General features: G+C 40.8%; 1 protein-coding gene across 4 annotated transcripts in view; it reads left to right on the forward strand.

The window, feature by feature from the left end:
• mapkap1 (MAPK associated protein 1) overlaps window positions 1–27480 on the forward strand; it is a 247585-nt gene that overhangs the window by 178608 nt on the left and 41497 nt on the right. For 3 of the 4 annotated variants that reach the window (XM_078426340.1, XM_078426343.1, XM_078426342.1), the window contains 2 exons: window positions 3225–3332; window positions 22513–22653. In XM_078426340.1, coding sequence (XP_078282466.1) covers window positions 3225–3332; window positions 22513–22653 — 249 coding nt within the window. The remainder of the gene's footprint in view (window positions 1–3224; window positions 3333–22512; window positions 22654–27480) is intronic. The other variant, XM_078426341.1, reaches the window with a different exon arrangement.

Below are 27480 nucleotides of genomic sequence, written 5' to 3' on the forward strand. Positions count from 1 at the left end.
GGGGCTGGAGAACCTAGGGTGATGGAGGAACTGAAGGAAATCCACATTAGGCAGGAAATGGTTTTGGGTAGACTGATGGGACTGAAGGCTGATAAATCCCCAGGGCCTGATGGTCTGCATCCCAGAGTACTTAAGGAGGTGGCTCTAGAAATAGTGGAAGCATTGGAGATCATTTTTCAATGTTCTATAGATTCAGGATCAGTTCCTGTGGATTGGAGAATAGCAAATGTTATCCCACTTTTTAAGAAAGGAGGGAGAGAGAAAACGGGTAATTATAGACCAGTTAGTCTGACATCAGTGGTGGGGAAAATGCTGGAGTCAATTATAAAAGACGAAATTGCTGAGCATTTGGATAGCAGTAACGGGATCGTTCCGAGTCAGCATGGATTTACGAAGGGGAAATCATGCTTGACAAATCTACTGGAATTTTTTGAGGATGTAACTAGGAAAATTGACAAGGGAGAGTCAGTGGATGTGGTGTACCTCGACTTTCAGAAAGCCTTCGACAAGGTCCCACATAGGAGATTAGTGGGCAAAATTAGGGCACATGGTATTGGGGGTAGGGTACTGACATGGATAGAAAATTGGTTAACAGACAGAAAGCAAAGAGTGGGGATAAATGGGTCCCTTTCGGAATGGCAGGCAGTGACCAGTGGGGTACCGCAAGGTTCGGTGCTGGGACCCCAGCTATTTACGATATACATTAATGACTTAGACGAAGGGATTAAAAGTACCATTAGCAAATTTGCAGATGATACTAAGTTGGGGGGTAGTGTGAATTGTGAGGAAGATGCAATAAGGCTGCAGGGTGACCTGGACAGGTTGTGTGAGTGGGCGGATACATGGCAGATGCAGTTTAATGTAGATAAGTGTGAGGTTATTCACTTTGGAAGTAAGAATAGAAAGGCAGATTATTATCTGAATGGTGTCAAGTTAGGAGGAGGGGGAGTTCAACGAGATCTGGGTGTCCTAGTGCATCAGTCAATGAAAGGAAGCATGCAGGTTCAGCAGGCAGTGAAGAAAGCCAATGGAATGTTGGCCTTCGTAACAAGAGGAGTTGAGTATAGGAGCAAAGAGGTCCTTCTACAGTTGTACCGGGCCCTGGTGAGACCGCACCTGGAGTACTGTGTGCAGTTTTGGTCTCCAAATTTGAGGAAGGATATTCTTGCTATGGAGGGCGTGCAGCGTAGGTTCACTAGATTAATTCCCGGAATGGCGGGACTGTCGTATGTTGAAAGGCTGGAGCGATTGGGCTTGTATACACTGGAATTTAGAAGGATGAGGGGGGATCTTATTGAAACATATAAGATAATTAGGGGATTGGACACATTAGAGGCAGATAACATGTTCCCAATGTTGGGGGAGTCCAGAACAAGGGGCCACAGTTTGAGAATAAGGGGTAGGCCATTTAGAACGGAGATGAGGAAGAACTTTTTCAGTCAGAGGGTGGTGAAGGTGTGGAATTCTCTGCCTCAGAAGGCAGTGGAGGCCAGTTCGTTGGATGCTTTCAAGAGAGAGCTGGATAGAGCTCTTAAGGATAGCGGAGTGAGGGGGTATGGGGAGAAGGCAGGAACGGGGTACTGATTGATAGTGATCAGCCATGATCGCATTGAATGGCGGTGCTGGCTCGAAGGGCTGAATGGCCTACTCCTGCACCTATTGTCTATTGTCTATTGTCTATTGTCTATTGAAATGTCACCCATTCCTTCTCTCCAGAGATGCTGCCTGACCCGCTGAGTTACTGCAGCATTTTGTGCCTACCTTCAATTTAAACCAACATCTGCAGTTTTCTTTCTCCACATTATGGAGGGCATTGTATACGAGATTAAAACTTGAATTCGAATGCTGTTTAATTATCAAATGCTGTAGGACTCAGCTGGTTTATACACCGTAGAAACAAGAATCTGCAGTTGCTTGTTCACATAAAACGATACTGGAGTAACTCAGCGGGTCAGGAGCATCTTTGGAGAAAATGGATAGGTGACATTTTGGGTTGGGACCATTCAGACGGATGGTGTGGGAGGGGTGAGGGAAAGTAAGCTGGAAGAGAGGAGGGGCAGGAAAAAGCCTGGCAAGTGATAGGTAGATACAGGTGAGGAGGGTTTTGATGGGCAGAAGTTTGGATAAAGGCCAGAGATTAAAAGATCAAAGGTGAGATATAAGGATAGAAAAGCTGCGAACTTTGAAGCCAGAGGTAGGAATGTGGGTGGAAGGGGAAAAGTGGGTGAGAGTCCAAAAAGGACACAGGAAAGGGGTTGGGAAGAAAAAGGGTTGAGTTTGGTTAGTTGGTAAAATTGGAGAATTCACTGATCATACTGTTGTCAGCTACCCAAGTGGACTATGGTTCAGTTACTGTAAGAAAATAACTGCAGATGCTGGTACAAATCGAAGGTTCAGTTACTGAATGGTTGATCTTGTTAGGCCGACAGTAAGTCCTTGATTTAACCAGTGATGTGAGCAGGAGAGCATGTGTTCATTTGACACAGGGAAGATCAACCAGTGCTTGTGTCATGGGTCACGATGCAGAAACCTCCCACTGTAGAGATGCACAGGAGGTTCAGTGAGAAGAGATTAGCCGAGCAGCCACCATGATCCAACAGTCGTCCATCATCCAGATCCCCTTGGTCATTTTAGCAGCCGTTTGGGCAAGGTTCAGGAGGGCATCTGGAGTCCAGCAGGAGTTCAACAGGTTCAGGAGAGGGAGAAAGTGATGCAAGGGGAAGCACACAGTTACATGAGGGAAATAAAACAAGATTGTTAAGTCTGAGCTTGACTTCTCTTTGTAGTCACAATATTTCAGCAAGTAAAACCCAATAAATTGTGAAAATAGTGAGGAAGGAGACAAATATATTTAATTGGAGCCAAGACGTAATTCCTTGTGTCTGAATTTGCTTTTGCATTGAAAGAGGGCTGCTTCAAATGGCTCTGCACTGCCGAAGAAATGTCATTTATATTAATGCTCTCTATTTATTTAACCTTTTGTACCCAGAACCATTTACTTTTTTTGGGCCTTGACGACAAAATACAAATTGCTCCTGTTTTTGTGAAATAATGGTTGATGCATTAATTGGTTCATGGCTCTTTTTTTTATTGTTGCTCTGGCATGTGGGCGGAGGAGAAATGAAATATAAACCCGAATCTTTGAATTATTTAACTGAAGTTACCACACAATTAGGATGCAAGTTTCTATATCACATTATTTGCTGGCCTTTTTTTCTTTTCAGGACATCAATATCGGCTTGAGAAGCAAAATGAACCTAACGTAGCTGTAGATTTAGATCGTACCTTAGAGAGTCAGAGCACTTTGGAATTCTGTCTGGTCAGAGAGTACAGTAAGTTTGACCTTTTAACTTTTGACAAATGATCTTCAAAATAAATGTATAAGCAAAATACCGATTAGAAATATGTATGTTTGAAATGGTTTAATTAAAAAATTGTGATATTTGCATATAGATCTGCTAAATGAATGGCTAGTTTTAGTTTCACTGATACATTTGAGGCTGCCATGATTGCTGAAAGAACGTTATTTTACAACAAGGGAAAGGAAAATTTGCAAGAAAATATCAGTGGAAAGTCTGTGTTCTTCACTTATTTCAGCACAGTAATTATAGTTTTAGCAACTTGTGATATGTCAGCATGCTTGCTTCTAAATTCTCTTGCACTGATTTTGAACATTTGAAGTGGAAATTGTGGTTGCAACTTGCTATCTGAATAATTCTCCCTTGCAACAGCCAGCATTTTGAAAAAGATGATTGAGGAATGTGTCATAGGTTTTTCAGAAAGATGTGTAGGATGGCCAGGACTTTCTTTATGTTTTGAGTTGAAGTAGGTGGATTTTTGTGTTGGTGATCATTCTAAAACCTAAATATTGTAGAGAATTAATCTTGTCTGGTTCTACTCTTGTTTTGATCTCATAGTCGGACAGCATAGGAACAAACCCTTTGGCCCACGTTGTTTGTGCCAAACATGATGCTAAATTAAATTAATCTCCTCCGATTCCATGTAACCCGCTGAGTTACTCCAGCACTTTCTTTTTTTGGTAAACTAGCATCTGCAGCTCCTTGTTTTTACGTAAAGCTGAATTCTTTGTCATCTTCCTAATGTGATATAAGCGGCATCATTTCGCTTCAACAAAATATATACACGCAAATGAGGGAAGTTGCAACATTGTTGTGACTCGGTTTAAATTACTGAACTTGCAACTCAGATTCTGGATTGATGCTCAAGACTCGATTTCAAAGCCCACCACATTGGATGAGCCATTGGAATTTAGAGACAATAAAAAGGCAGGTTTTGGTGAGAGTACGCCTCCACACCTCTACGTTTGCAGCCCTTTCAGAGAAAATAATCTGCTTCTGTTGTCACCCATTCTTTTCCAGAGATGCTGCCCGACCCGCTCAGTTACTCCAGCACTTTGTGTCTATCTTTGGTATAAACCAACATCTACAGTTCTTTGTTTTCATCATATTTGTGATTTGTGTCCAAGCATGTTGTAGAAGCTGCCATCCCTCTTTAAAATGAAGAAACAACTTTAAGAGCTAGTTAGGGGTGCCCTTTCAGAAATGCCTATGCCTCTGGCACCCACTTACTATAAAGAAAATATGTTGAGCATTTTCAATATTTTTGTGGTTTATTGTAAAATAGAATTTGTTTTGTTTCATGCAACACCCTCTTGTTTTTTAATCAATGCCGAGTATGTTGTCAAAATGTTGAAACACTCTGATCAATATTTTAACTCGCCAGAATTCTGGAGTTGTATAATTGGCCATATTTTACAATTCGACAGCATTTTTAAGTTGATTATTAATATATTTAAGCTTTACTAATGATGTAGTGGAAGTTTATTTTTCAGTGTTGAAAACTATTTGGTAAATTCAGCAAAGATATTCATTTCATTTGTGTTTGCTTGCTTTGTGATTAAAGATTAAATTGTCCAGTCTATTAAAGTAAATTGTGTAGGAAGGAACTGCAGATGCTGGTTTATACCGAAGATCGACATAAAATGCTGCACTAACTCAGTGGATCAGGCAGTATCTCTGGAGAAAAGGAATAGGTGACATTTCAGGTTGAGACCCTTCTTCAGGCTAGTAAATTGTATGGTTTTCAAATAATTTCTTTTACACTTCAAATTATTAAATCTAATGAATTATTGGCAACACTCCGAATTGCAAGTCATTATCATTTAACAAACTTGTTTGGAAACTTGTATATTTCTCAACTCAAGTTACAAGATAAGTCTGCTGGTTCCTATATTGCTTGAAATTGTCACCATGCCGTAGGCATTCCTTACAATGCAAATTATTTGATCTCAGCTGGAGATACCAGTCTTGCCAAATAGAAGACTAAATCCTTCCCTCGAGGGAAGATGGAGAAATTGTTAGAAAAGCTGAAAATTACCACGTGCACTGTTTAATTCTCCTTGCAGAGCCTCTAAATTTTCCTTTTTATTTACTATTTGACATGTTAGCAAATTATAAGAAACTGCCAACAACAAGGTTAGATGAGCTCGGTTTAGCTTGACAAGTTTCCTCCTTACTTGAGGTTTTTGCAGATGGATGGTATTGCAAAGCAATGCATTTAGTCTTTTTGAAAGCTTTGTAGGTGCCATCTGAAAGATTGCTAATTAAATGGAAAGGTGCATGGAATCGGGGTTGAACAAGTTACGGCTAGAGAAGGAGTGAACCGTGGGCACTCCAGAGAGGTGCAAGAACAAAATGGATGAATGGGGAAGCTAAGTGAAGTTTTACAAAGATTAAAGGGCGAGTGCTTGGAGTTCTCTTGTTCCTAATGCACATAAATAAAATGGATCATGAAATCAATGCGATCGTGATGATGAGAAATTCAAAGGTCAGCCGGTCATATCAGGATTAAATCAATTATGCAGTCATACAAAAAAATTGATGCTAAGAAATGGAGTAATACATGAACATAAAAACTGTTCAGTAGAGTCCAGTCATGCAGTGAAGTATTGAACAGAAATAAATTTTGTGTTTGGACATGGTTTGAACCATCGAATGTACATTTGTGGAAATTGTGATGCTTCAGAAGTGCTTTAGAAAGCAAGTAGACAAAAAATGACAAGTCTGAAAAATATATTAAAAAATGTGAAAAAGTTTAAGTTTGAGGAATTGGGGAGTTCATAAAATTATTTTCTTGAGGGGAAACTTGACTCTTTATCAGATCTGACTCGAACTCTTGTTCCATATTTACTTTGGTTTAGATATGGGAGGCGCATTCCCAATCTCGTTGTACCCCTGGGTACAATGACAATAAAGATATATTGTATTGTATTGTATTGTATATACAGCGTGGAAACAGGCCCTTCGGCCCATCGAGTCCGCACCGACCAGTGATCTCTGTACACTAGCACTATCTTACACACTTGGGACAATTTTTCAATTTTTACCGAAGTCAATTAACCTACAAACCAGTACGTCTTTGGAGTGTGGGAGGAAACCGGAGCACCCGGAGAAAACCCATGCAGTCACAGGGATGACGCGCAAAATGCGTACAGACAGCACTCGTAGTCAAGATAGAACCCGGGTCTCTGGCGCTGTAAGACAGCAGCTCTCCCTCCACGCCACCGTCCGCCCATTTATATGCCATTTTTCCTCAAATATTTATCCAGTCTCCTTTGGATATTGGCTTCTATTGAATTTTTTTCACATGCTCTAACTACCACATTTTCAAAACCACAAGCACTTGCTGGATGAATAAAATTTCTAAACACATAGATAGTTCTGTTCCAGACCCTTGAAATTTGTGCCCTCTGCTTATGGACCTTCCAACCGCTGGCAGTGTTATTTGTTCCACTTAAACCTTTGATGATCAGGACCACCTGTCCCTAGCCCCTCATGGCTGCCAGCTCCCCTGGAAAACCACACTGTTTTTACACTGTCAAATCTATATTTAACCTAGATCTAAATTGTTAGGTTGAAATACCAAATGTTGGAAATGACCAGATCAACGAAGACCGACCGGGTGACAATTAACGCAATGGCTATTTGGATGGTTCAGCCAAAGTTAACTGAGAATATTGGAATTGTTACATAGTTGAATTTCACAATGCGTCAAAGTGCACATTTTTAAAGACTCTTTTATAAATTGGCATGCTGCATTTCTCCTAATAACATACAGATGTGTGAAATGTTACTAGTTTTTGGAGGATGATGTTAGGATGCATTAATAATATTGGAAACCAGTTCATGCTTTAGCTGATGCTAACCAGCAGTGAAAATACAGTTGGGGCTCAACCCTCACTGGAGCAGAATTCAATGACACTGACCAGTGGAGGTCACCTTAAACTGTTTGGTTTGTTGACACATAAAGCACAAATACTGTGAGGCAAAGGTTTTGGCTCAAAGAATTCAGACAATCCATTGCCATCTGAGTCTCTTTATTAGAGCCAGCTAGCTTTAAGTCAAATGTTGAACAGGGATTTCAACATGAACATTTTTAGGAATTCTAATGTTCAAATATGCCCAAAGGTTTTAGTTAAATGAGCAGAACAGTTAAAATTGCAGCCTGGTTAAAAAGATGTCTCGGCCCTGAAAACGCACCAATTGCTTGTGTAAGGTTCTGACATAATTTGATTGCTGGCATTCAAAACAAATTAGTGTTAATTTATTGACATTGGTTGTGAGACTTCATTGGATCCAGTGAAAGCTCAGTTCATACAGTAAATTTAGTTAGGAAGTTGGAATGGGCAGTTAGCTTAATCACAGGTAATTCTTGTGCATCATTATAGTAATTCAATTGCAGTAATATAATTGAATTAATGTGGGGGCAGTATTCTTTATTGTTTATAAAGCTCCAATTCATGACTAATATTTGAAGCACAACAAAAAAAATCTTGTCCACAGAAGTGCATTTTTAGCTTAATGGTTATTGCAAAAATCACCACAATTACAACAGGGCCTCAAGTGTCAAAAGTATGGTAATGTTCCACTTAAGTCATGTTTTGGCAACAGTTCAGATTAATAGTTTGCATTTTTATAACAATTAACAAGAATTAGTATTTATTCCCAAGTAGCATTAAAGATGTGATGCTACTTTGGGAATAAATACTAATTCTAGTTAATTATTATAAAAATCAAACCATTTAATCTGACATATCAAACACAAAGTGCTAGAGTAACTCAACGGGTCAGGCAGCATCTCTGGAGGATTTTTCAAGTTGGGACAGTTTAGACTGAAGAAGTGTCCCGACCCAAAACATGACCTATTCATATCCTCAAGAGATGCTGCCTGACCCACTCAGTTACTCCAGCACTTTGTGTTCATTTATGTGAAAATCTATTGGAAAATTGCTTACTTGTGCTATTTTCTTGTAGGATAATTGTACATCATTCAGAAGTGTACTTTCCCAGAAAAGTTAGTGAAAGGATAATAATAATAATCTGTGAGTGCTAATCTTTGCCAAACTCCTTTCTGACATTCACTTCGAAACTGAAAGAAGTAAGTCATTGGCATGAGGTGATGGCATGTGCTTTTGATGTCATTTAAGTTAACGACTCCCTAAGTCTTTGATACAGTTTAAAACATAAGAAGTTACCAATAATGTGTCGGAAGGAACTGCAGATGCTAGTTTATACTGAAGATAGATACAGAATGCCGGAGTAACACAGCAGGTCAGGCAGCATTTCTGGAGAAAAGGAGTAGGTGACAAGTCGGGTCAGTACACTTCCTCAGACTGAAAGATAGAGAAGGCGAGAACAAAACAAGGCCGGCAACAGATGACCTAGGAAGTGTGGAGTCCACAATGGACCAGAGTCAGCCGAGGAGGATGTGCTAACGACAGGGATACAAGGATGGGAACAGTGAAAATCATAGGATGACTAGTGTGGGGTAGGTGGGGGGGACATCTGTGGGAGTTACCAATAATCTTTGTCCAGCCTCCAAGGACTGAATCTGCTGAAATTATTTCTATTTTCTTTGGATGTGAATGACAAGATGTTGGGTGAGCTTCAGTCTTGAACTGCTTTGGTGGTCCTCATGTAGTTGTTATTGGGCAAGGATTTGTAGATTTTAGACCCAGTGATAATCTAATAGAGGACAGTGAGAAAACAGTGTATCCCTGCTCAATTGTTCCTTGTGATAGAGGTTGCAAGTTTGGGAATGTTCAAGATAAATAACACTTGTTTTCTCAGTTGCACATTAAATAACTTGCTCCTGCTGAAAATAAAGGTATAAATATGTCAGCTCTTTACATTTAGACTCCCAACAAGTAGTGGGATCAGATAAAGACGATTGCAACCTTAGTGCTCTAACAGCACTGTTGGAACTGAAATATAAACAATTGATTTATAATACTTTATGGTAGTTTCTGTAATTGAAGACTTGTTGTTTTCTAATTCTACTTTAGTAAGTACTTCAAAGGTTATGGGCTAGTGACATTCAAGGGGGTGTTAAGAAGAAATAGGTTAATATATCAAAGTGTATAGTCAGGTTCTTGATTAGTCAACTAAGGGGTCACCCTTGAAGGCAAAGTGATATTGTCAGGGTACATCAGTTTAAAAACAATGTTCTCATCCTAAAACTCTTTTACTACAGATATGTGATTTTATTTATGATAATCTTAAGTAAGAATCTTTTGTGTGTTACAGAGAAATCCAGTTGAGGTGACCAATTTTGATAGCTTCTGATGTATTCATAGAACTGATCTGTAAATCTAAATATAGCCATTGCCGTGTTCAATGTTCAAGGTTGTTTGGACAGCGAGCAATGCCCAGAGAAGGCAATCTTGTTTGTTTTGTTCCTTTCCTACCACTGCTAGAGTTCAGCACAAACTAATCAACACAGCTGACTTTAGCCCAATGTCCACAACTAATATGCAGTGAGCAAATGTAATATAAATGGATATAGTCCTTTGGACCTGGAACATTTACATACCAAAATCTAAAATATAATTTTTGTTCCCAAGAACTGTTCAACTTGGTTATGGAACTCTGCAAGGGCATATTGATCCTTATTCATTAATCTCTTATCTCCAGATGAGCAAGCCATGATCTAAAGGAAGGAAATCTGTATCTAAAACAGTGTAGCATGGGACATACCATCAGTGATCTTTTGCACCATGGACAGAATTCAGCTTGCCTCTAATTATATTCCTGAACAAGTGACTGAGTTGTAAGTCAAGTCAAGTCAAGTCAATTTTATTTGTATAGCACATTTAAAAACAACCCACGTTGACCAAAGTGCTGCACATCTGATTAGGAAAAAAAAGAAAAGAAACATACAGTGGCAGGCAGCCAAACACAACGGCGCGGCCATCTTGAACAAAATGTTTAACTAAAGCAGAATGGTGTCCCGCGGCCGCGCCGCACCGGGCGATGGAAGGCCCCGCGGAAGAGACCTAAAAAAAAAAGAAAGATTTCCCCCACCCACCCTCACCACCCGTAACTTCTAATGTATACAGATTAGTTCCTATCAACTAGTAAACTGTTCATTAGTTAGGTTCAAGTAACATGCAGAACAGAGATGGAGTCTTTGCAAAATTGAAGCCTCTGGTCGATCATTCAAACCAAATTAAAGTAAGGAGAGGTTGGGCAGGCTAGGGCTTTATTCCTCCGGGTGCAGGAGATTGAGGGGATCGTACAAATCATGAGGGCGTAGAAAAAGGTAATACACGGTCTTTTTCCAGTGTTTGGGAATCAAAAATTAGCGAGCAAGTCAAGTTTATTTGTCACATACACATACACGATGTGCAGTGAAATGAAAGTGGCAACGCCTGCGGATTGTGCAAAAAAGTTACAATTACAGCATATAAATTAAAATGAATACAGAAATGAAAATTTAGTCCCTGGAGTTATAATAGATGACCTGTGGGAAGAAACTCCGCCTCATCCTCTCCGTTTTCACAGCGTGACAGCGGAGGCATTTGCCTGACCGTAGCAGCTGGAACAGTCCATTGCTGGGGTGGTAGGGGTCCCCCATAATCTTGCTTGCTCTTGATCTGCACCTCCTGATGTATAGGTCTTGCAGGGGGGCGAGTGTAGTTCCCATGGTGCGTTCTGCCGAACGCACTACTCTCTGCAGGGCCTTCCTGTTCTGGGCAGAGCTGTTCCCAAACCAGACTGTAATGTTGCTGGACAGGATGTTCTACAGCCCCAGAGTAGAAGTAATGAAGGATCCTCAGAGACACTCTGAATTTCCTCAGCTGTCTAAGGTGGTAAAGGCGCTGCTTTGCCTTACCCACCAGTGCGGCAATGTGTGTTGTCCATGTCAGATCCTCTTTGATGTGGACTCCCAGGTATTTAAAACTGCTCACCCTATCCACAGTAGACCCATTTATCTCCAGTGGCGTGTACGTCCTTGGATGTTGAGCCCTTCTAAAGTCCACAATCAGCTCCTTAGTTTTAGTGACATTCAAGAGGAGGCTATTGTCCTGACACCAGAGTGCCAGATCAGCCACCTCCTCCCGGTAGGCCTTCTCATCATTGTCGGAGATCCGGCCCACCACCACAGTGTCATCAGTTAACTTGATGATGGAGTTTGAGCTGAACCTGGCCACACAGTCATGTGTGTACAGGGAGTACAGTAGGGGGCTAAGGACGCAACCCTGGGGGGATCCTGTGTTCAGGGTGAGGGGGCTGGATGTGTGTTCCCCCATCCTGACCACTTGGGGCCTGGCGGTGAGAAAGTCCAGGACCCAGTCACACAGAGGAGTGCTAAGCCCCAGTTCCAGCAGCTTCTCAGCAAGTCTGGTGGGGACTATGGTATTGAAAGCTGAACTAAAGACAATGAACAGCATCCTCACATAGCCCCCTTTCTGGCTGTCCAGATGAGAGAGAGAGAGCGGTGTGCAGAACCTGGGAGACCGCATCATCCGAGCATTGGTTTAACGTGACAGAAAAATATATAGTATTGACCTGAGAGGCACATTTTTGCAGAGTGTGTTGGGTACATGGAATGAGCTAACAGAGAAAGTGATTGAGGCAGGTACAATAATAACAGTTACAACACACGTGGACGGGTATATGGATAAGAAAGGTTTAGAGAGATATGGGTCAAACGTGGGCAAATGGGGCAAGCCCAGTGAGCATTTTGGTTGGCATGAACGAGTTGGGCCAAAGGGCCTGTTTTCGTGCGGTATGAAAGCACGGTGGGGATCGGTGAGCAAGTTGTTGAATTTCATGCTCTCCAAAAGCAATCAACTGCACATCAGCCAAGCAGTTTCCAGCGTCGCTGTTGATGGAGCCTGGGTGATATCAATTGGTTGACTGTTGATTTTGCTGATTGATGGACAACATTGTTTCAATTACTTCAGAAGTTTCTGGTTCACTGCATTGGCAGCTGATGCTAATGAGGTCTGTGATTCTGAAGTTTCCAATTGTGAACCTGTACGGGTGAAGGCCACATGGATGAAGAGGAGGAGAAAGCATTGTGTCGTGCCTCATGATTCAACAACCTCTCAGTTCCATACTTTCAATTCTTGCACTGACTCTAAATCAAACAATCTGCAGATTATTTGTTCTTTCCTGTGGCAATATCTGAGACAAGTGGAGAAAATTAAATTCATTTTCCATCAGCTTTTTTTACGGTCTGATAAAATAAATTGCCCAGCAACTGCTATCTGTAGACCTAGGAAACTGCAGATGATGGAGTCTTGAAATCTGAAGAAAGGTCCTGACCCAAAACATCATGTGTCCATTTGTCTGCACAGATGCTGCCTGACCTTCTTGAGTTCTTCCAGCATTTTGTTTTTTGCTCAATATAATATTTGTACCTCCTTATCCAATGTCCATCCATTGCTGTTATGAATATATACTACAAGCTTTGAATCATCTGAACAAGGAGCGATTTGTCACAACTGCCTAAAAATGGTCAAAGGAGAATTAGCCTTCTTAAATTAGAAGACATTTCTTGTACTTTCCTCTGTGCTTTAACTGGGCTGTTTTGTGAACCACTATTGTACAGGAGACTGAGTATTGTATACCCTTCCCATCACTGCCAATGTTTTGACTGATGCAGCGTTGTCAGTAAGTAATCTGTGAAAAACAAAATCTATCCTGAGCACCCGTGAGATGTTAATTGCTTTGCATCTAGGTTAACGGATCAAATAGTAAGTCATAGGAGTAAATGTAACCGATACGTCAGTTCATGCCATTGTGGTCAGTCACTTGACATTTTGGAAAATTTAAAACCTCATTACTAAATGAATGAGGTTGTCTAAAGGCAACTGAGGGTTACCTCGAGACATTTATGTGTTGTACCCAAGAAAGTTTGCATTGTGTGTGTTTGACTTGGCACTTTAGCATTGCTGTATCTATTACTGATGTCTCAGAGCATATATTTATTGCAATATCTGCCTGAGAAAGATGAAAGCATTTCTGCACTTTTTTTTTCTCCCTAAGGTTCACATCCATCAGATGTGTTGTGACCTAAAATGTGGGAGCTCTGTTTTCCTAGACTGCAATTTGCATTCTAGAAAAACGGTCTATGCAGGATGCCATCTCCCATAGACGCTATACGATGCTATTCATTTGCTATAGTTCTGCCTTCAACATCACAATACCAAATAAGCTCATACCTAAACTCCTGGATCATAGCCATGGGTGCTCCATCTACAGCTGGCTTCTGTACTTCCTAATTCTCTGGCCTCAGTTGGTTAGAATTGGTCCTACCATTTTTTCTTCTCTGTCCTCAAAACTGGTGCCCTCAAGGTTGTGTGCTCAGTCCCTTGCTCTGCTCTCTGTACACCTTTGACTGTGTGACCAAGTATCAATGCCAACACAATCTTCAAGTTCACCGATGATACTTCTATTGTCGGCCGGATCAAAAACAGAAATGAAGTGCAGGAAAGAGATCAAAAACGTTGTGTCACAGTGTCATGCCAACAACCTAGCCCTTAGCATCAGCAAAATAGAAGAGTTGGTTGTCGACCAAGCCAGTGAAGATGTGAACACAATCCTATCCCCTTCAATGGAGCTGCTATAGAGATGGTCAACCGCTTCAAGTTCTGAGGTATCCATATACCAGCAACCTAAGTATATACCAGCAACCTAATCTGGTCCCATCCCACTGAGGCGGTGATTAAGAAAATTCCTCAGCATATGTTCTTTGGCAATTGAGAAGAATCGGCATCTTCACAAGAAATCTCAATCTTGCACGTCTAGTTCGGCAACTGGCCTTCTCTTGACGGCTTGAACCTGAAGAGAATGGTGAAAACAGCCCTGCCCATCACAGGCTCTCACTTCCTTCCATCCAGTCCATCTTCACAGTGGGTCGCATCTGGAAGGCGGGAAGTATCACCAAGGAAGCCAGCCATCTTGGCCATTCCCTTTTCTCTCTCCTACCTTCTGGGAGAAGATAGAGAAGCTTGAAAGGCTGGATGTCCAGACTTAAGAACAGCTTATTTCCCACTACTATCAAAGTCCTCAACCGGCCAGCTCTTTCACACCCCTTCCTGGAGGTGCTGCCATGTACTCTCTTACTCTCTACCTCATGCAGTTATTCTGTTGCTGTAATTTATTTTTTTCCCACTACTTCACACTGCGTTCCTTTGCACCGTTCTCATGTTTTGCATGGCATTTTATTTAATGTTGTATTTACATGTACCTGCAGTGTTTACTCTGAGTTTCATGCGAACAAAGAAACTCATTGCACTCTGGTGTAAGTGAAAAACTCATCTAAATGTAGTCGACAAATGAGATTTGCTTGTGTTGCATAGGGTAGGTAGTTTGTTTGACTTTCCAACAACAGTAATTTGTAATGAAATAGCACTTTCATCAAAAAAACATCCCAGCCCTTAATTGCCAGGTAACAAAAAATATATATATATTTGTTCTGTGTGTCCTGTACATTTGTCACCAGCCCGATTTTGGCCCAGTTACAAATGATTTAAATAAAAAAATTTTTGTGGGGTTTTATTTTTTGCTCCATTCCGTCACAGTCTCAGTATCTTTAAAAAGGTGAATAAATGATGAACACACCTGGTGAAAGGAAACCGTGTCATCGTGGGCCCCTTCCGACTTCTGGTTGGCACGTGGCCTTGTGATTTAGAAGGCATTTCTAGTAATACCATAAAAACCTCTCAAGCTACAAAGTCTGCTCTGCACAGATAAATAGAAATAACACCAGGCTGATACATGAGAGGTGGCTTATTTTATTTCATACTGGTGAATAAAAGGAAATTGTATTGATGCCATTAACCAGTTTGTATATACACACTTTACAATTTGGCATGAAGAACAATTTTTGTAATACGGTTTGCTAAAACTGTTGATTGAACCTTGAGGTCCCTAGGAGACAAGCTGGCAATCTTCCACTAATAACAATTGCAGAAAAATGTGACTCTAGTAAATCCCCAGTGTGTATTTGAGTGGATGGCTGATGGTTGCATGCACTACCCTTGATTACCAAACCATCACTGAGAGATTCTGTATGATAAATGCAGCATGAACTCAAGTTCTGTAAGAGACTCTAATACTACGTATTCTTGAGGAATCGATAGTGTTATGGTGCACCTGTATTTACAAACATTAATCTTGCATGAGGGCAGCTGACCCTGACTCACAGTTGCAGTTGACGCATCACATTTCTGTCTTGATTGCACCACCATACTTCAATTCTGTCGAAAATACACTGAAAAGCTTCAAGTCTTAGGTTTGTTGACAATTAAGGCTACATTGTGAGTGTTCTAACGATGTTGGGCAGGCTGCCTTCAAAGTTAGAACTGTACTAATCAGGGTTTTATTGGCGCACAATAAAAGCTGCTTTCAAAGTTTATTAACAAGATGTTATGTTTATAATTTACTGTACTCGGAACATGCAGCAATACTTCAGACAGAAACATTGCAGCACACAAGGTGGCCGTTTGGCCCATCGTGCCTGCACCAGCTCTTCCCCAGAGCAATTCCCTCGTTCAGGAGCCTTTCCAATTTTTCTCCACCATGTATTTACCAAGTTCCCTCTGGAAGGCCAAGATAGAGCTCTTAAGGATAGCGGAGTCAGGGGGTATGGGGAGAAGGCAGGAACGGGGTACTGATTGAGAATGATCAGCCATGATCACACTTAATGGCGATGCTGGCTCGAAGGGCCGAATGGCCTCCTCCTGCACCTATTGTCTATTGTCTATAAGGAATCTGCCTTCACCAGAGTTGCAGGCAATACATTCCTGATTCCAACAAGACACTTTATTTTTTTAAAGTTTTCGTTTCATTCTTAAGTTCCCTCTCTTTTAGTTTATAGATTCAGAGTGGTTTCAGACTTCCTCCTCAACAGAACGCAATCTGTCCTAATTGGTAGCAACACTTCCTCCTCGATAACCATCAGCACTGGAGCCCCTCAAGGCTGTGTGTTCAGCCTCTGCTCTATTCATTCTGTACCCATGACTATGTAGCCAGACACATTTCCAACTACTCCTTCAAATTCGCTGACAAAATCGCCGTTGTTGGACGAATTACAGAACATGACGAGTCAGAGTATAGGAGGGAGATTGATTGGCCGACCGAGTAGTGCCAGTCGGCACCTTGCACTCAACGTCAGTAAAACCAAGAAACTGATTGTTGCCTTTAGAAGAGGAAGGCAGAGTATGCACAAATTGACGGGATTTAAAATTTAAAATTCCTAGGCGTGCATATTTCTGAAGATCTGTTCAGGACCCAGCACACTGATGCAATTGTAAAGAAACCACATCAATGCCTCTACTTTCTTAGAAGACTAAGATTTGGAATGTCGATGAATACTCTCTTGAACCTCTATAGGTGTAGTGCAGGCAACATATTAACTGGTTGCTTCATGGCCTGGTTCGACAACTCAAACGCCCAGAAACAGAGAAAATTGCAAAAAGTGGGGAAGACTGCCAAATATAGTTCTCAGCATTGTAGCGCATCAGAGGTAGACACAAAATGCTGGAATAACTCAGCGGAAAAGGCAGCATCTCTGGAGCGAAGGAATGGGTGACGTTTTGGGTTGAAACCCTTCTTCAGACTGAAACCTGACTGACCCACACCTGCAATGGACCCCAACTTCACTTCATTCAAAAATCTTTCCTGCACATTGTCTAAAGAACTGATATGCTACAATGTTCATAATGAGGTAGAGGTGAATGGAACAGTACTTTAGCTTACCGAAGGACCCAAAGTGCAGAAGGATCTCAGCGGGTCAGGCAGCATCTCTGGAGAACATAGGTAGGTGACGTTTTGGGTCAGGACCCTACTTCAGACTGATTGTAGTGAGGGAGTGAAGCGGGAAGAGAGGAGCACCACAACTAAGCTTGGCAACTGACGGGTGGGTACTGGTGAGATGGGGGGTTTGATAGGCAAATGGTTGAACAGAGCGAAAAGAAAAGATTTATCTAGGACCAGAGGTCATAGCCTCAGAATACCTTTAGAAAGGAGATGAAGAGGAATGATAAGCCGAATGGCCTGATTCTGTTCTTATAACTAATGAGCCTATGAAGATGTAAAAAGACCAACGGTGTTCTGAAGGACCAAGGTGTTCTGATAACCAAAGCTGTTCCTGAGTCTGGTCATTGTTCTGATCCTCACAGAGTTCTGCCAAATATTGTTTGTTGCTCCAGATTCCAGCATCTGCAGTGAATTGTCTCCAAGATCTCCCTGAATTATCCACAAGATGTCCCTGATTTGGAGGCAGGAGTGATGCCCACTGCACCACAGTGGATATGCATGGATCTTTTTAAGATTAACTTGTGCAGAATTTACTGTTCTTCAGTTAACTTATTGAGTGCTCTGTACTCTTTTTATTGTAGCATCTTGCTTTATGGAGGGTTTAATGTATGAGTTTACTGTAGATGTTTTAAACCTTTGGAATCGTGTTGTTATTTATGCAGGTGATATGTGATGGTTGTAGCAGGACACTGTATACCAAGTTCAACATGGATTTAGTTACTGTTATGGATTTTTTTAATACTTGAGGGCTATTCTTCCTATGATGTATGGTACAGGTGTTAACATTTACATTCTTTGCCTGCTATGGTGTAGCATATGCTTGATTTCATTTCAGAGTGAAAAATAGATGAAATGCCAAGGATTCAAATAATGTATAATTCACAGCAAGTGACAGCAGGCTTTTAATACTTGCTGCAGCCGACAGCCCAGCGCCAGGAAATGTCACACTTGGAGTGAATGCAACTTGCTTCCTGTTATGTAGGCTTTCTTGATGACTAAGTGATCGATTACCTATGACTTTTTTTTCATTTGGGAAAACCTTATGCAAAAGTGTGTTTCTTTTTAAGCAGTTTCATTTGTTAAACACAATGGAGACTTAATATACAAGTATATCAAGTGCGCACTTGAAATATCATTTACACCACCTGACTACACGAAGTGCTTGTCAAATTGAAAGAGCCGGCAGTAATTTACTGAGCTGCTGCAGGAGTTAAAATGCTAAATGAATTGCGTTAGATATTTTTCTCTGCCGGATGCCTAAACCAGGGTTCCTTTCTTTTTCTCTACATCACCGTCGATATCTCTCGTTTTCCTTTCCCCCGACTCTCAGCCTGAAGAAGGGTCTCAACCCGATACGTCGCCTATTCCTTTTCTCCAGAGATACTGTCTGACATGCTGAGTTACTCCAGCTCTTTGTGTCTATCTTCCTTTCTACCAACCTGTGGTGGCGGTGTGACTCTTGGGATTTTTGTATTGTCAAGGGTTATGGGGAGAAGGCAGGAGAATGGGGTTGAGAGGAAAAGATAGATCAGCCACGATTGAATGGCGGAGTAGACTTGACGAACCAAATGACCGAATTCTGCTCTGAACACTTATGAACATGTCCCCACACATGTCTCTCACAGCTGAGGATGCAAATTAATTGGGGTGCGTTGGGCAGCTACAAAATGAGTGCTGTCCAGAGAGACTTCAACATTAGGCAGATTAATGAAAATGATTCAGTTTTGGACTGTTTTCTTACCTCGTGCCCGACGTAACCTTCTCTCCAGCATGTGTGGCACGTCCCACCACCATACCATTAACAATGCCTTATACGGGGCATATAACATAATGTCCTGATAACTGGCCCCATGAAATCATTTTGACTCATTTTCCCCCCTCGTACTAAAAACCTGCTTGCACCCGAAGAACGACAGACCCGAAAAATTGACCATTTCTCCTTCCACATAACAGCCTGACTTGCCAAAGATTACCAGCATTAGCTTTTTTTGCCAACTTCATTGCTACTAAAGTTAAGGAAAACCTTGTAAAAATTGCAGACAGCGTAATAATGGTTGATGTAGATGAATGATGGCTTTAAAAACATAACGTGATAAAGAAAATTTAAATAATCTTGTTGGTCCAGAACGGTCGCGGCTTTCTTCCTAGAACGTTTGTACGTACCTGTTGACCATGCACTAATGTATTCACTCCACCAGTAGCAGTCGCGCCCTCATGTCTCTGAGCTCTGTAATTCCTTCTACAATCTCTGCTCCACTGTATTTCTTTTGTTCTGTTAGAAGCTTTCAAAACTCTCCAGTTAGATCTTCCATGGTCATCTGCACGAAAATGTCGTTGTCACGGAAATTTCTCCAAAAGCTCTCTGCTATCCTTAACGAGAAAGCCAACATGCCAACTGGGATCATTTTTTTTGCAACCACTGAAAACCACTGGTGTTGCATTTAGTTTGAGTTGAGTTTAGTTTATTGTCACGTGTACCGAGGTACAATTAAAAGCTTTTTAGCGTGCAAAACAGTCAGCAGAAAGACTAACTAGTTTGATGCTTCTGTGGTAGAGCTTGAGGTTTTGTTAGGTTTGAGATACTACATAAATTCGGGTTGTAACAACGTACAGTTTTGTCGCACTTATAAGCTAACAATTGGATTAGAGGAGAAGAGACAAAGTGGTGGAGTAACTCAGTGGGTCAGGCAACATCCCTGGAGAACATAGATAGGTGACGTATCTGGTCGGGACCCTTCTACAGACTAGATAAGAAGTGCTAGTGTTAACTTCAACCCAGATATGAAAAGTCTACGGAAATGATAAAACTTGTAGGGAATTGGATATCCCTTCACCAATTCCAAGAATTCAAGTCACAATCTGACCTATAATTAGCATTTATGAAATGTCTCTCTCAGACTTCAATGATAGTAGTTGAAATAAAAATGAAGAGTACATCTATTGTGTTTCAAAAGAGTTTGTCTGCACGAGACCAGGTTGAAGTCACAGTGCGACATCACCATTTTCTAGTACAACGGACTGATTGCAGTTGCTTACGTATGCTTGATGGAGACAGTACAAATAGCGCATTCTTTAACCTTCACTTTGGAACAAAATAAGAACAGGTTCCCTTTTCTGTACAAACAAGAAAACTTTCCATTCCAACGGTGCAGAAATGCTGGGCTTCAAATTTATCCTTCGAAGCAAGCAAGAGTGTCTATATATTGTGCTCGCCTTCCACAGTTCTGTTCCATTGAACTCCATGGGAATCCATTTTTGCGATCAGCCTATTAGAGCAGTGTGTATTCAGTGTATGTCAGAGAACAGATTTCTTTGTTATCGGCAGACGGGTCCTGGGTCTCATCACTGATTTACTCAGCTGTTCTTAGCCAATAGTAGTAGGTGGCGCTGCGGTGGAGTTGCTGCCTCACAGCACCAGAGATCCAGGTTCGATCCTGCCTATGGGTGCTGTCAGTACGGATGTTGTACGTTCTCCCTGTGACCGCATGGGTTTTCTCCGGGTGCTCTGGTTTCTTCCCACACTCTAAAGACACACAGGTTTGTAGGTTAATTGGCTACAGTAAAATTGTAAATTATCGCTAGTGTGTAGGGTAGTGCGTCGGCACACTCAGTGGGCTGTAGGATCTGTTTCAGAGCTGCATCTCTAAAGTCTAAAATCTAGAAGAGAAGTTGCAATTCATGGCTTTAGACATCCGACTATCAAAGAAGAGTAGTCATTGTTGAAATGTAGAAAGGTTACCACACCACTCGCAATGTGACAAAGTTTGAAATTCCAACTGGAAATGAACATCTGAATGAATAGCAACTTTTAGCAAAGGTGTTTCCACAGGGAGATGTCTTTCCAGCACTTGCAATCAGACCTGAACGTGAAGGTTATCCTTCTGGGCAAGGTGATTGCAATTGGCACATGCCCATGGAAGTGCACCGAAGCAGAGCATTAAGAGGGTGTTGATTTAAAGTAAGCAGCATCAGTAAGATTCCAGCATTTATAGTTCCTTGTATCTCCTCTTTATTTTGTTGGAAATATATCACAAATGAACTCCAGCAACTACAAGGAACTTAAATCAAAGTTCATCTTTGATAACTGGCGATAAATGCAGAATGCCTTGGCCACTGGTTGTAAGAATCCCGCCAGGTTAAGTTTCATTGATTTCATTAGACATGAACAGGAGTCAAGTGCAAAATGTAGCTGATACCTCAGTGCATATTTAACACTGGCCACCAATGACTTCTCCCACTGAAGCTTGCTTTGGGTGCTGGGTCTTCCTTTGATTCTTTTGATTTCAATGCTGCTAGTGCTTTCTGCTTGACTCTATTTCTATGTCATTCAGTTATGCGTTGGTTGCTCATGGATTTCTTAATTTCTTAATTTAATCATTTTGATGAAGATATTGTGCTTGTAAAACCAAATTATAAGGTCTTATTTCTGTGTGTAGATTGTCCATCCTCTGCCTCTGTACCCGAGTAAAAGCACGCTCATCTTGAATTGTAACAGCATCGATTTTTTTAAAAATGCATTTAGAGATGGAGAGATTATCCTTTCAGAAACGATAGAGGAAGTTTGGCTTCTACTCAGGCGGGTGATATCACTGGGGTGTACAAGTTAGAGTGGGGTTCAACAATAATGTGATGGGAAGGTGTTTCTTTTTACCAGAGATGTTCTCATTATATGGGGTTCATCCAGTGGCTTTACTCCTGTTCTTAGAAGCATTCAAACAGAAGTTTGTGACATCTTAAAAACTTTTGTAATTTTTCGTTAAAATGATTTGTTTGGCCCAAAAGCAAAATAAAATTGCAGATGCCTGAAAGTTGATAGCAAAACAATAAAATGGCAGAAGACCTCAGTACCCGGCCGACACAGGCACGGGAGCAGATTGTTTAACCACCCGCCGAGACACAGAACTGGAATTCTGCGCATCAATTGTCAGTTGTCAAACCTGCTGTGCTTTGAAATTCGAGGAAATGAAAACTCTGCATTTTCTAAAATGGGCAGCACAACTCAAAACCCGTTTCACACTTGAACAAGAGGTCAGAAATCTTTCCCTGTACTTGGAGAGAGATGTCTGAAAATTGGAAATGATAAGAGTTCACCGGCCGCTGGAACATAACACCAAAGTTTGATGTGAATACGTAAGAATCAGTCTCGGGGATTTTAAGTCGATAGGAATTTAATTTTGATGTTTGCTGATTAGAGTTCACATCTGAAATGAATCAAATATTAATCAGTGGTTTGCTTATTTTACCAAACTTACTTTATTTTTTTAAAATTTAATTCTCATTGTATATAGTTTTAAATAGAGTTTTAATTTTAAGCAAATGGTTGAAATTTGTTTTGCAAAATGGGATGCCTCACACTTGTGTTACTTTGCTTGATCTGTAGGTTCGAGAGGAGAAGAGAGTTCAGAGGATGAGCCGCCTCTGGAGATCACAACGGTGCAGGACATTCTGAGCAGCCATCGCTACAAGTCTTACAAAGTCAGCATCGTTCACAAGCTCCGATTCACCACTGATGTTCAATTAGGTAATTGTTATTACTTGGGGGAAAACAGCCTTTTTATGCTTGCCAAATGACTTCAAACAGTGCAAAAATTAGATTTAAAAAATAATTACCTGAAGTAAATTGCACTTTCCTTCAAATTGCTCATTTTCAAAATAATCCTTTAATGGTTGGTAATATTGTAGGCACCAATTACATTAATTGTAATGGAACACAAAGAAACTAATTATTCAAATTGGTGCAGAAAGTATTGTTTCCAAAGGAAGGCTGCCATAATATTTTAACAGAAAACTAAACTGACGTGTTAATCGGAGCTGAATTTATAAGTGTGGTATCTTCCTTGTCCCGCAATGTGTTTTGTAGTGTCCTTTCTCAAGTGAGGTATATAATATACGAGAATCAAGCAGTATCTTATTTCAAATACAAAGCTTGAAATCACGCACCATCAGATTGAGGAGCAGCTTCTTCATTATATTTGTCAAACGACAAAACTGTTCTCTCATAAGTTAAGGGCGATGTCCCGATCTCCCAACCTACCTCATTGTTGCCCTTGCACATTTTTAATCTGCGCTTTCTTTGTAACTGTGACGTTTTAATGGTGTAATATGTTGTGCACCCGTGTCATTTTCTTGCATTGTACTTGTGTATGGCATGATTGTACTCATGTTACGATATGACTGGACATAGGTTTTTCACTGTATCTCAGTACATGTGAGAATAAACCAATACTAATTTTACTAATACATTTAATTCAATGACATTGACATTCTGCCATTGAGTAAAGGGAAACAAACCTGTGAGGGTTCGTTTGAGCAGAATTAGAGTTCACACAATTTATAGATCAACAGTATCCCTGCATGAGTCCATTGAATTTAAATAAATATGATCACAAATAATTGCCATCTGAAGTTCTCTTGTACAGATTTAATGAAAGTTCTAAACAAGACATGTTTCTTTTCGTTTGGAAGTACAGAGCCTTTCCTTTGATGCCTCAAATATTTCGGATTCATAATTCCGCCCTTGTAGGCTATCTCTTGCAGTTTGCTCAAGCAGGAAATATGGCAACAATTTCAGTCAGATGTTATATTGAAAATTAGAAATTTATATCAATGAAGGAAGTATTTCCACGTTGTTTATTAAGGGCGGCATGGTGGCGCAGTTTGTTAGAGCTGCTGCCTCTCAGCGCTAGAGACCTGGTGTCAGTCCTGACCTCAGGACCATCTTTATGGATTTTGCACATTCTCGCTGTGGCTGGGTGGATTTCCTCTGGGTGTTCTGGTTTTCTCCACCTCCCAAAGACGGCAGGTTTTCAGTTTAATTAGCCACTGCTGATTGCCCCTATTGTGTAAGGAATAGGTGAGAAGATGGGTTAACATAGAACCAGTGAATGGGTGATCGATAGTCGGTATAGACCCAGTGGGCCAAAGGACCTGTTTCCATGCTGCATCTTTCAATCAGTTCAATCAATCAAACTTTATGCACGTCAATCATAGCTCTGCTCCATTAAATGTAATATGAAACGAGGGAGATAACAAATAAAGTTTCCATCTGCATTTCTTCATCTTGGAATTGATATGATATTATGCAAAATTCTAAAATATTCAAATTGCAGTTATATTTGGCTCATTACCATAAGCAACCTTATCCGATCAATCATCAAAATGTTGATGATTCGATATAAATTTGTTTTTATATTCAGTGTCATTCATGAATGCCGTACGTAGTAACGTTAGAATATGAAATGCATTACCATAAGTAGTTGTTAAATCAAAACAATTTTCCATATTAACCACAATGTTTGAGAGGAAATTTGAAAATAATAATTAAAGAGATAAGAGAATTTTAAAATTAAATCTGTGACTCTAATGTTAAGGTGGGTTTCGTTTAATCGCAATTGGATAAAATGATATATTTCTAAATATGCCAGTTCTTTCAACATTATGAACAATTATTATTTGATATCCTACTTGAATTTGTAGCTGCTGTGAAGTGTTTGGTTATGTTGGTGAGTATATTGCATGTCAAGCTTCTGTGAAGCCCACCCTGTTTTTTGTCAGTTGCTGTTAATTTGTTTCTTAGAGAATTTTCTTGGCCCCTCTGCATCTGGAAGCTGTCAGAATAGAGAGCTTGAAAAGGTCATTCCTTATCACTAAAGATAAATGATAGGAGGGGAGTGGAGCTGTTAGGTGAAACGAATGGTTCAACTTGCTCAGCACTGATAGGACTGACCCATGAGTGTCGCTTTCAGGGGTTAATGCACCTTTCAGTGTGCTTATGAATGTGAGTTTGCAGTCATATTTTAATTCTGTGCTTTATGGAAGGTTATGATTAATGTGAAAATGTCCAATTGGAAGATGTTGATGTGCACAATGAAATTAATGTACAGGAAAATCACTTTCTCTGGACTATTTTTAGGAGTATATTTAGGTGTATATGAAGTATATTGTACCTCAAATAAGTAAATGTGTGTCTGATACCAAATAACTTCTCACTAAAACAAGATGATGTGTTGGATCCTGCTGAGCTTGCTCACCTGTCCAAAGTAGTTTCAGACCTGTACTTGGGTCTTCTGCATCCAGGTCAAGCCAAAAGTCCCACAGCATTGCAGGTACATCTGGACCCCAGCATTACCTCTTTTGATAGGGCCCCAACTGCCATTAAAGCTTGAGAGACACCAGGAACTGCAGATGCTGGTTTACAAAAAAGACAAAGTGCTGGAATAACTCAGCGGGTTAGCCATCATCTCTGGGGAAAAAGTGGGTCGGTGAAGTTTTGGGTCAGGGCCCTTTTTCAGGCTGACCCAAAACGTCACCTACCCATGTTCTCCAGAGATGCTGCCTGCTGAGTTACTCCAGCACTTTATGTCCTTAAAGCTCTGCCAACCAGCAGAGGCTCAATTCATCATTGACAGCTGTAAAATGTCTATGATTGCAAACATTTTTTAAATGTTTTCTGACATTCAGAAAGAACTAAAACGTAAAACTGAACAAAAAGATAAGACACAGCCTTCCGATCTGCTCTGAAATCAGCAGGATCTATGGCGCTGATCTCAAAGGTGATATCCCCAAGCATGATGCTGAGAATCTCAGCAAGGCTGAGCTCCTCCATGGGGAGCCCGTGGTGGAGAGAACTGACAGCATCTCGAATCTGTCAGTGCGCCCGGGACATGAGCAATGGCGGTGCATACGCACCATCCCTCTGCTGCCTGCTGTTTAAATGGCATCAGCGTGGGAGACCTCACCCTCTGTCCCATCATTGTGTCGGCAAATCTGCACACCACTTATGAATTTGGGATTTATATCTGTTGCCAATAACCACTTTAAGTTGCAATGACAGTTCCAATAATGCTTACAAATGTTTAATGCTGTTTTTGCTCCTAAGCCAGATGGTAAGATTTATCATTGGTTGAAGAATATAGTTCGAGGATGAAAGCAGAATGTAAGTTCCCCACCGTGGGCAGAGAATTTGCACATTCGTTCCAGGTAATCTCCAGTAATTGCTGACAATTTTGGAGTCCTAATGAAGCCTAGATAAACTTGATCATTTTGTTACAAAGTGTAGTCATAACCGCAAATCCTATTCTGCAGTTTCACAAAGCAGAGGATTGTGGTATAACGCTCCTCCTCACGGGTAGAGAACGCCATCCGCAAGCTTTTCAATATGGTGCTAACATGTGTCTGCATTGTCCAAACTGCAGTTAGTCAGATAACATGTTAAGGCAAGGCCCATTTACCCCCCATTTACTCTCTTGGCAGAAAAAGATCATCAAGATTGGCAGGACATGTTAAGACATTGTGCTTTGTGATATTTGGTTCTGTGTACATTTTCCGCTACGTTCGTCGACAAAACCAACAGCAATGAAACTTTTTTGAACATAAGCACCTGAAAAATAATCAAACGCAAGTTTTTATTATATCAGAGGAAGACAATCGCCTGGAATTTCTATCCCTTAGCATATGTGTTAGGAATATTAACTTTAAGCAGTTGCTTTGTGCACTTCCTTAAATTAGTGGGTGAATCTTGCAGAGGTTGTTAATTGTGTATAGAGATATTAAATCATGTACCAATCAGATTTTGATGCCTCTTGCACAAAATCGTCCTATATCAGACCTCCCAACCCTTCCGAATTTGGCGGAAAGTTTCCGCTTTCTTATTTCATTTCCGCCATTCTGATTTCGCCTCACTTTTTTCCGCAAAACACATGCCTCGCCCCTTGCCCCGGCTGGCCTTGTCTTGTCGCTGGCCTGGCCTCGCCGCATAGCATGAGGCCCATTGATGTTGAGACAGGAGGGGTGTGGGGGAGGGGAGCGGGGGTGGGGTGGAGGGGAAGGGGGGGAGTGGGGGTGAGTGAGTGGGGAGGGGGGTGGGTGGGACATGGACCGTTGTGATTTGCTGTTGAAGACCACTGGAGCAAATATGCCTTCAATGAAATTAGGTATGTGCAGTTTGAAATGAAACTCTTCATAACTTAGTCATACATTTTATGACCATTGTTTTTTTATTCAATACCAAGAGAATTGGGATGTGTAAGGAAAAAACAAAACAAAACAATTTTTTCTTTGTGTTATAAAAAGTATTTCTGTTTAATAACTTTTCTATAAATAGCAGAATATACTCATGATAGGCCTGACATTGTACATGTAGTCCAAGAACTACAGACTGTTGGAAATAATAGTCGTTTTCACACATGAATGTAGTGCAATGCGTATGCGCATTTGGCGTGCATACTTTTTTTGCTGAAAAGTTGCATTATGCACTATATTATGAATTTCTATGTGACAATTCTGAATTTTGGACATCAAAATTATGAATTTGTATAATCAAATGTTAGGAGGTCTGCTATATATATAC

The sequence above is a fragment of the Rhinoraja longicauda genome, chromosome 31 (assembly GCF_053455715.1).
Source record: "Rhinoraja longicauda isolate Sanriku21f chromosome 31, sRhiLon1.1, whole genome shotgun sequence".
Lineage (NCBI taxonomy): Eukaryota > Metazoa > Chordata > Chondrichthyes > Rajiformes > Arhynchobatidae > Rhinoraja > Rhinoraja longicauda.